At 35.1% G+C, this 11,427-nt stretch overlaps 1 protein-coding gene across 1 annotated transcript; it reads right to left on the bottom strand.

Annotated features, from left to right (window-relative positions):
• Positions 1-1,469: 1,469 nt before the first annotated feature.
• Positions 1,470-2,408, bottom strand: LOC136172061 (olfactory receptor 4F15-like). Its single transcript, XM_065941179.1, has one exon. It carries the CDS (start codon positions 2,406-2,408, stop codon positions 1,470-1,472), a length of 939 nt encoding a protein of 312 aa, XP_065797251.1.
• Between the last annotated feature and the right edge of the window lie 9,019 nt (positions 2,409-11,427).

Below are 11,427 nucleotides of genomic sequence, written 5' to 3'. Positions count from 1 at the left end.
GCTAAAAGCTAGGCACAGTAATTAAAACTGTGGGAATGGATGTCATCTAGTGACAGAATATAAAGTGAGAATAGGCCAAAGATGCAATTCTGAGGAATCCGAAGTTTGTTGGTTGAGCAAGTGAGACAAACACAACAAACAGATACTGGGAAGGAATTACCCAAGGTGTAGGAGGAAAACCAGGAGATTGTAATATTTCAGAGGCCCAGTAGAGTATTTAAAGGAAGGAGTTGTCAGCAATAATTAAGTAAAAAAAAATTCCTGTCCAGATGAATAAGAAAAAATTAAAAAGAAATATTGTTGATTTATTTATACAGAGAATGTCAGAGATGTAATTGTAGATTCCTGAAAAAACACAGGACAAAAGATAAACTTTTGATTCTTTTAATTGAGCAGATTTTATTTCCAGAGCAATAGAAGCAAATGAAAAAAAAAAGTTATGTGTACCTTCAACAAAGCCTTTATATTCCAGATGTAGAAATCCTCATTTAAATTGCTTATGCTTCAACATTTTTGGCTTTCTATTTATCCAAGGCTATCAAACTCAGATGCATAAACTCTTGTGGGAAGGGATAGTCTGATAGATAAGAAAACATATTCAAGGAAACCAGGACCTCTAAATGCCATCTTTGGGTGATTATTATTTTGTCAAACAGCTAATATGGCTATGCTTTTTAAAAAGAATAAACTAAGCTGATTGAATATTAGAAGACAGTAATTTTCAGAATGGCAGAAAAGTAAGAGTCCAAAAATCTTTGGTCTGTATTTATCTAAAGTATTGATAGTTTTAAAAAAATTTTCTACCTGCAGTCATTCAAATCTAAACTCAAAACTGAAATAACATCCTAAACTAAAAAAGCTCAAACTATAGTCAAGTGTTGAGTTCAAGGCTTAACATAGGAAATACATAGCTGATTTTATTCTTATTTTAAATCAAACTAAAATTGAGATAGAAAATTTAAAAAATATACTTTATTTATAATTAAACTTCAGTTAAGTTCAGTCACTCAGTTGTGTCCAACTCTTTGTGACCCTGTGGACTGCAGCATGTCAGGCTTCCCTGTCAATCACAACTCCTGTTGCTGTTTCCATTGTTTCCCATAATTAAACTTACCTTTTATCTATTTAATCCATTATATTGCTATGAGAAATTTCTAGCACTTTTTGAGATATTTATTTGTAATTGACAGTAATCACACTTAGTTAAGAAAGACCTAAGAAATGTCACACAGAAAGTGGTATTTAAATATTAAGTTTACACCTGGAAATCAGCTCAGTTTTCTCTTCTTATCTCTCTTCTCCATGAAAGTAGATGCAGTCAGTTTATTCCCTGTGATTGGCAAAGTAAAGTCAACTCTGACTTGACACGTCAGTTTCTGCAGGTGTACCTTTGTTGAACTATCATTTCAAAGACTTGCAGTGTTTTTGGTGAGCCTGAAGCATCTTATGCTCTAGATCTGCTCCATTCATTATAAGATCCCACTAGACCCTACAATCTGTTTGCCCAGTCTCCTCATGGCAATTCTCATGTCTTTATTTCTCAATGTATAAATGGTAGGATTCAAGACAGGGGTGATGGCAAAGACAGCAATAAACAAATACTTATCCGGTGATGTTGTAGGGAAAGGCCACACATAGAGAAACATACATGGCATAAAAAACAAAATTACTACGGTGATGTGAGCCGACAGTGTGACAAACGCTTTGGATAAGTCTCCTGAAGAACGTTTCCAGACAGTGACCAAAATGAAAATGTAGGATATAATTAAAGAGAAGAAGGTAGCCATGGAAATAAACCCACTATTAGCAATGACTACAAACTCTAGCTTGTAAGTGTCTACACAAGCAAGTTTCATGACCCGAGGCAAGTCACAATAAAAACTGTCTACTTTATTGGGACCACAAAAAGGCAAGTTTATGACAAAAACAAACTGAGATACAGCATGGATTATCCCCACTATCCAGGCAGCCACTACAAAGGAAACACACATTTTGGAGCTCATAATTGTCGGGTAGTGGAGAGGTTTACAGATTGCAGTATACCTGTCAAATGCCATGGCTATGAGCAGTACCATCTCAGCTCCACCCATGACATGAATGAAAAATATCTGTGTCATACATTTTGGGAAAGAAATGATGTTGCAGTTAGTGAAAAGATCGGAGATCATTTTGGGCACTGTGGTAGAGGAAAGACCTAGATCAAGAATAGAGAGGTTGGCCAACAGGAAGTACATGGGGGAGTGTAAATGAGAGTCAATAATTACTGTGAACACAACAGAGAAGTTTCCCAGAATAATTCCCGTGTAAAACACAAAGAAGAACCAAAAAAGAAAAAGATGCATTTTCCATGAATTTGAAAGTCCGATTAGTACAAATTCAGATACCGCAGAGTCATTTACTCCATCCATTGACTCAATCAGTAGAGAAGAAGCTAAAATATTCTGAAGGTAGAAAATAAGAAATGAGAAATGTGAGTACCAAAATTAATACATTATTTGTTCATCAATGAATCTGTGTAAAACATATTGTAAATGCCAAAATATGAAGTGAGAAGGCTTACAGATAGGGGAGATGAAAGAATGATGATAACTGAATAGGAGAAATGAGATAATCAAAAGTTAGGCCAGGGCAACAAAGAAAGAAATTATGTGGAAACATGGAAGGTAATATGGAGGAATTAGGAACAATGGGTAACATATTCCTAGCAGAGAGCTACTTTACCAATCTTATTGTGCAATAATTCTGACTTCTTCCATGTTATTCATATTTATTTAACATAGCATCTTATATATCATGAATAATCAGGTATATTTGGAGTGTGCAAGTGAATCATGTTTGTTCACACACACTCTTGGGGAGTGTAATCTCCATTTTTCTTTTACTTCACACTTGAGAAATCTCAGGCTTTAATCATACATAGAATAGTTACCAACTAATGAGGGCATGAATGTTGCACGTAGGATGGTAGCATGAAATTAAAAGGTTTACTTCTCTGATTGTTTCTGACACTTGGAGAATTACAACATACTTTAAATCAAGGGAAACTCCAAACTGCAAAGAAGGATTTTCAAAAGACTCAAAAAGAGGATATTTCAGTACTTTATTAGGATTGAGAGAGATTTTGTGCTTTGAGCATTGTGTGATAGGATTAATGACTGGCAATTCAAATATGAAACTGAGAAATAATGATGTCTTCACTGAAACAAAATATTTAGTCATGATAAACTAAGAAAATGTAAAAACTACAGACCATAAAGGTCATGACAGATTGTCTTCAAGTATTTGAAGGTTTGTTCTGCTAAAATGCTGTTTGAAGGTAAGTGAAATTGCTACCAACAACTTTTAAATAAAGGAGAGTATCTATCATCACTTCGTATAAACAGAATGATCAAAGATGTCTATCTATAAGACATATTTGAATCCATTCAATATCCAATCTATAGAGAAAAAATAGAAGTATATTAAAAAGAGATAAGTTACAAAAAGGTACACAGGCAGAGGAAGTTGATAAGATTGGTACCAAAATAAATATGGCCATTATCACAGATGCATGTTATCATGTCCACTAAATTATTGTGACAAAAATTGGTTACAAATGAGTGTTTTTTGTGGTGTGGTCTCGATATGTTTACATTGCAAAGATATGTTCACATATACAATAATGTCTCTTGATAACTTTAGATAATGAATGTAATTTTAATATTAAAAATTTGAAGATATTTTATATTTTTCTAAATTGGCCACATGTTTGCAATAAAAATGAAAAGAAAATGAAAGGAGAGCAACAGAGGAGAAAGAGGGCCAAGAGAATGAACAATAACACTGAGATTTATGGAGGGAATGAACTATGCATATATGTGATATTAGAGGTAGAGTGTTATTATGATTTTTGGCCCTAGTTTACTAGTTTTATTAGCTGTGGTTAAAGCACCATTTCTTGGTTGGTGATTGACAATTACTGAGTGTACTATGATGAAAACTCTGGATGTTTTATGTCAAATTTGGCCCAGATATGTACATGCTTCCTTTTCTAGAGAAATGTTAATGTATATGACACATTATAGAATCCTGGTATGTCCATTGTTTGGAATAGATAAATCATACACTGAAAACAGCGGGAAAGCACTAATAACTCCTGTACTTTATCTTGTCAACTTATTTTATTCTTTCTAATAGACTCTTATTATTTTCTAAAACAGATAGGACTGACTGAAGAAATATATCTAAAAAGAAATGCTAAATATATAGTGAAATCAGACTTATAACTGCATATACTATGTTGTACTGATTAATCTATTTAAAACTTTAAAACATCTTCTGTTCAGAAGTTACCAGCAATTCTAGTGTTTAGTTAGTTAATCTTGAAATACTGAATTCTTGCTTAGCACATGAGGAAGGACTGTATTCTAACCAGTTAAAAATATTTAGTTCTTTTGCTTTTTTATAAAACATTAAAGACTCAGAAATCTCCAGAGGAAGACTCTCATAAGAGTTGGTTGCTATCTCTGCTGGATATTTTGGCTTTAACATTCTGATCACAGGAACATTTTAAAGTAGATTTTTTTCAAGCGAAAAATCAGAATGTTGCTATTCAGACTTTAGTGACTGAAAATTCCCTCTCCTGTAAGGAGCACGGAGAAGGAAATGGCAACCCACTCCAGTTTTCTTGCCTGGAGAATCCCATGGACAGAGGAGCCTGGTGGGGTGCAATCCGGAGGGTTGTGGAGAGTCAGACACGACTGAAGTGACTTAGTATAAGGAGCAAAGACAAATTATCAGCCCAAATTATAACCTTAAATTAGAGTATCTCATCAGCAAAGAGAGGCATCATAAATGTCAGTTCCTTCTTCAGGCATTACATAATTTAGTGAAATAGTGTCCAAAGGACTGGAATAAGTGGAGAGAGGAGGAAATAAAGACAGAAAGGGGAAGAGAAATATGAGAGGGAGATTGCTGTGGTATTGCTCAATATTAGGAGTATTTTAATGACCTACCTCTTCTGTTCTAGGTTGCACAGCAGGATTTGTAGAAATTTAATAATTTTGATTTCTGCTTTGTAGTGTAATAACCTCCAGGAAAAAAAAAATATAATTTTTTCCCCAGTGGGAATACAGTTAATTAGTAACACTAGGCATTGGTGACCCATCGACACTTTTGAGATCCCTAACAACAAACATTTTATTGATTTCCCCTGGGAACAAGGTCTATAAATCATGTTGATTTTCCCAAGAGAAAAAAATCAGAAGAGATACTTGATGATGAGAAATGAGAAAAGAAAGAAAGTGTAAGAATATCTTTAATATTGAGAAAGATAATGTAGTGGGTAGGTGAGACTTAAGTACCATTTAAAACAAAAAATGTAGAATCACGAACTCACTTAGAGTTACTGAGGTGGGAAAGAGTGAGAAGTCATATACAGTTCTTGCTGGTGCTCTTATTCATGGAATGGGAGAGAATGAGCCCTATGTATCAATATTTTTTTCCAGAAACAAGCAAAAGGCTTTATGTAAGGGGAGTATTCCCATAACCATTCTTGATTTATTCCCATTTAGTACTTTTAATCTATTAACTGACATGTAGATGGCCAACAATAACCTGAAAAGATACTCATTATCACTAATCATCAAGGAATTGCAAATCTAAACCACAAAGACATCACCTTGCACCTGTCAGAATGGCTATCATCAAAAAGCATTCCATAGCATGTTTTGAAATGAATGTGGAGGAAAGGAAAACCTTGGGAACTGTTTTGTGGAAATATAAATTGGTGGAACCCCTATGCAAAATTATAGAGGTTCCTCAAAAAAATAACCAAGAACTATCATATAATCCATAAATTTAATTTTGGGGGATATAACAAAGTAAACAAAAATACTAATTCAAAAAAGGTATATGCACCCTCAAGTTCATGGCAGAATTTTTTACAGTAGTCAAGACATGGACCAAGTTACTAAGTGTGCACTGATGGATGAATGGATATAGAAGTTATCATACATACAATTGGCCTTCCACATCTATGTTTCCTCATCTGAACATTCAACAAACAATGGATCAAAAATATTGAAAAAAATTCCAGAAAGTTCCATAAAGCAAAACTTCCAATTTGCCACATGCTGTCCTCTATTTACATAGCATATATATTCTATTAGGTATGATAAAAAAATCTAGAAAATTTAAATCTAGAAGATTCAAAGTATGTGGAAGGATATGTGTAAATTATATGCAAAACTACACCATTTTGTGTAAGGAATTTGAGCATTCTTGGATAGCCTACCCGGCTCTTCTGTCCATGCAATTATCCCAGCAAGAATAATCTAGCGGGTTACCATTTCCTCCTCCAGACGGAGGATCTTCCTGATCCAAAGATCAAATTCAGATCTACTGTGGGGCCTGCATTGGCTGGCATATTTTTATCATTGAGCCACCAGGGAAGCCCATACTTATGGTTACCAATGAAAAAAAGTGGTGGGGAGGGATAAATTGGAAGTTTGCGATTGGCAGATACACACTACTGTATTTAAAATGAATAACCAACATGGAAACCAACAAAGATTTTCCTGTATTACTGTGTAGGACATGGAAATTTTCTCAATATTCCCAACCTACATGGGAAAAGACTTTAAAAAAGAATAGATAAATGTGTATTTGTGACTGAATCACTTTGTTGTACACCTGAGAGTAACACAACATCATCAGTCAACTGTACTCCAGTGTAATTAATACACACGCAAACACACGTGGATGGACTTTAAAGACATTATGCTGAGTGAAATAAGTCAAAGAGAAACACTGTATGGTCTCACTTACATGTGAATCTAACAAACACACACTGGATTAATAGTAAAAGATAATCATATTTGTAGTTACTAGGTGTTAGGGAGGTGGGGAAATTGGAGGAAGATGGTTAAAAGATGCATAGAAAAGTCATTAAGAGTAAATCCTGAGTTCAAGGAGAAATTACTTTTTTCTTTTTATTGTATCTATATGAAATGATAGACAGTAACTAAACCTATTGTGGTAATCATTTCACAATATAAGTAAATCAAATCATCGTGCTATGCTTAGTGATGCTTATTTCTCCATAAAACTGGAAGATCTATTGTATTTTTAATTTTAATGATATGTATATTTTATTTTTTATTCAAGCAACATTGGTTTATAACATCATGTAAATTTCATGTGGATAAATTGTGTTTCTACTTTTGTATACCCTGCAGCATGCTAATCACTAAAAATTTAGTTTTCATCCATTACTATAAAGTTGATCCTATTTACCCATTTTGCCCTCCCCACTGACCCTTCCTTTTTGGCAATCACTATTTTGTTCTCTGAATTTGGGTGTTTGTTTTTATTCAGTTTGCTTTGTTCATTTATTTATTTATTTTTTATATATTCTACATATGAGTGAAATCACATGGTATTTGCCCTTCTCTGTTATTTCACTATTCCTCCTTGTAGTTTTATCAGTTTTTGCCTCATGTAGATTAATGCTCTGTTTTTAGTTAAACATATTTTAAAAATTGCTATGTAATCTTTGAGAATGAACCTCTTTATCATTATGTAATATCCTTCTTTATCCCTGATAATTTTCCTTACTTTGAAGTTTGTTCTTTCTGAAATTAATATAGTCATTCTGTTTTCTTTTGATATATGTTATCATAGTATGTTTTCCTCCATCCATTTACTTTTAAGTGGATGTTTTTATATTTAAAGTAGATTTCTTATAGGCAACATGTAGTTGGATTCTGTTTTTTGATCCACTTTGATAATTTCTGTCTTTTAATTGATACACTTAGACTACTGACATTCAAAGTGATAATTTAAAATTTGGATTAATATCTACCATATTTATTATAGTTTTCTATTTTTTTGTCCTGTTTCCTTGGTTTTACTTTTGTCTTCCACCCTTGTTTCTACCTTCTGTGGTTTTAATTGAGCATTTTACTTGATTCCATTTGCTCTTCTTTCTTCAACTCAGTTCATTCACTCTGTCCTCTCCGACTGTTTGCGACCCCATGAACCGCAGCACGCCAGGCCTGCCTGTCCATCACCAACTGCCAGAGTCTACCCAAACCCATGTCCATTGAGTTGGTGATGTCATCCAACCATCTCATCCTCTGTCATCCCCTTCTCCTTCTTAGTATAACATTTATATTTATTTCCTCTTTTACTTTTTTTGATTGTTAAAGTTTGGAATATACATTTATAACTAATCTAAGTCCACTTTCAAATAACATTATATCACTTGTGGGTAGTGTGAATACCTTATAATATTAATAACAAATAATCCCAATTCCTTCCTCTCACTTCTTGTCTCATTGTTGTCAATCATTATTCTTATATGTAAGCATACATATAAGCATAAGATATAGATATAAGCATATAAACATATATGTAATTGAATACATTGTTGCTATCATTTTAAGCTGTTATCTATTAGATTAATTAAGAGTAAGGAAAATGCAAGATTTTATTTTACCTTCACCTCTTTCTTCTCTGCTCTTCATTTTGGTATGTAGATCTGAGTTTCTGACCTACATTATTTTCTTTTTCTTTGAAGAGCACATTTTAACATTTTTCATGGCATATCTAATGCAACAAATTCCTTTACTTGTTTGCCTGAGAAAGTCTCTATTTCTCCTTCACTTTATTCATTATGGAGTCCTGATAATTCTGATGTCCCTGCAGTGTCTAGTTCTAATGCTTTCTCTACCTCTTCAAATTATGTTTTTTACATTGGGTATGCCTTATAATTTTTCTCTGATGGCTAGACATGATGTACTGGGGAAAAGAAACTGCAGTAAATAAGGCGTTGGTTAATTGGTGATGAGGTGTGGGCAAAGGGGAAGTGTTCAATAGTCCTATGATTAGGTCTTAGTCTTTTAGTGTCCCCATGCCTCTGGACTGTAAGCTTCACACGTGTTTCTCAGTTTTGTTTCTCTTCCCTTTGATGAAACAGATTGGCTAGAGTGGACTGGAGCTGAGTATTTCCCTTTCCCAGATCAGTTAGGCTCAGATAATACTTCAATAGCTTAGGTTTTAGCTAACTGTTTTCTGCTGAGGGAAGGGCTTGTTAAACACTCTCTCTCTCTCTCTCTCTCTCACACACACACACACACACACACACACACAAAAGAGTGTTCTGATATATTTCAAAATGGTTCCTATCCCCTCCCTCTGCTAGAAATCTGAGGATATTTTTATAAAATATTTTATGTGGGAATATGTTCAAACTCCTCAAACTAAATATTGTTGGGATCTTGTATGGCTGAATCTCCAAGACAATTTTTAACTCTCAAAGTTGTCCACACTGAGCCTCCAGCAATTCATCCATTATGGTTCAGGTTTTCCTACCCTGGCACTGATTTCTGCAGCAGTTTCTGTTTTTCTGTGCTCCAATAAGCTATGATAACTTATATTTTTCCTTATCTCTAATCTTAAGAGCAGTAATTTGCCCTTTGTCCTCCCCTCTCTTATGGAATCAAGAAAAACTATTTTGCAATCTGTTCTATTTTTTACTTGTTGCTAAAATGAAGTAATTTCATATAAATGCTACAGTTATATGAATTTCACCTCCATTTAAAAAGTTGATTTATAAGGTAATTTTAAAATATTTTGATACAAATTAGTTTGAAATACTGTATATGTGTGTAATTTTGATTGTGAGGTGAAAAACCAAACTTTCTTGCTTGTTCAAATGTTTAACTATTTATAATTATATGTATTGATCCATCTTTGTTTTGAGAATCCAGCTTTATTATGGGATAAAAATTAGATCCCTTTGAGGCTTTTAAAAAAAATATTATAATGACTATATCTTTATTATCATGAATATATATTCAACAGCACAGATTTCCTACCTAGTGAAAATGTTAGTGCTCAGTCATGTTTGACTCTTGGTGACCCCATTGACTATAGCCCACCAGGCTCCTCTGTTCGTGGAATTCTCCAGGCAAGAATACTGGAGTGGGTTGCCATTCCCTTCTCCAGGGGATCTTACTGACACAGGGATTGAACCCAGTTCTCCTGCATTGCAGACAGATTCTTTACCTAGTCTGAGCCACTAGGAAATTTCCTAGTCTGAGCCACTAGGGAATTGCTAATTTGTTTGTTTCTGGAACTGATATTTCATTTATTTCCTCCATCTCATATCATATTGGTTAATCTTTCTGTTTTATGTGTTTAGGGAAAGCAAATATAGCAATCAATCTAGCACTTTGCTGGGAATTGTCAAATGACTCTTGTCTATAGTATTTGTCCTCAGAAGTGTGAGTCCGTTTTATCATTTCTGTATAACTGTCACTGGTGGTCTGGTGGTTAGGATTCAGTGCTCTCATTGCCATAGATGGGGTTCGATTCCTCGTCAGGGAAGACTTTCTTCTGGAGCTTCCTATATAGCTCAGTTGGTAAAGCATTAGCCTGCAATGCGGGGGACCTGGGTTCAATTCCTGGGTCAGGAAGATCCCCTGGAGAAGAAAATGGCAGCCCACTCCAGTATTTGCCTGGAGAATCACATGGACAGAGGAGCCTGGCAGGTTACAGTTCATGGGATCAAATGAGTTGGACATGACTTAGCACTATCTTTTTTTCTTTCTGGAACTGATATTCCATTTATTTCCTCCATCTCATTATTTTCCTCCTTATTGCCAAATTCAGACTTAAATTGAACTGTTGGCCCTTTAATGGACTGGAACCTGGTGGCCCGGAGTCGATGATAAGAAAGTAAGAGAAAGAAAGAGGCTGAGAGCGCTTGTTGGTCCTTTAATGGACCGGAACCTGGCGGTCCGGAGAGTAAGAGAGAGAAAGAGGCTGATATCCCCTGGTTTATGCGGAAAGCCAATAGAGTCCTGTTCTTAGAGCTTGCGCTGCTGCAGGAAGGCACCAGGCGCCCTCTCAAGTGGGTGAAGGCACAGTGCGCCTTCTCGAGAGGGTCTTAGAAGCCAAGGGCAAGAAAGTGAGCTCAGCGGGCCTCCATGCTCCAAGAAATTAGCCAGAAATAGAGAGAGAGAGAAAGAGAGAAGGAATAGAAAGACAGACAGACAGAGAGACAGACAGACAGACAGACACGGGGACCAAAGCTCTGATGGAGCAAAGGTGTTTAATCAACATGGCATGGGCCTATATACTGTAGTTATTCTCAGCAAAGATAAAGATTAAAATTCCAGACTTACAAAACATAAGATGATCCCTATCAAAGAGAGATTTGCAAACAATCACCTTTTACCGTATGGCTCATAAAAAGGAAGAGGGTACTTATCACTGTAATGAGAAATCCCTGGATTCCTCAGCCCCAGGAAAGGCATGCCTCTCCTCTTAATTCCTGAATATTCAGGAATCAATAAGGGCCAGAGGGTTCCTGACAGTCGAAAACAGCACACAGGAAGCCTTTTGTTAAATGCTTCCTGACATTGAACAAAGTAGGGAAAA

Source organism: Muntiacus reevesi, chromosome 7 (genome assembly GCF_963930625.1).
Source record: "Muntiacus reevesi chromosome 7, mMunRee1.1, whole genome shotgun sequence".
Classification (NCBI taxonomy): Eukaryota; Metazoa; Chordata; class Mammalia; order Artiodactyla; family Cervidae; genus Muntiacus; species Muntiacus reevesi.
The sequence above is the reverse complement of the archived record's forward strand: the minus strand, read 5'-3'. Positions and strand labels throughout refer to the sequence as shown.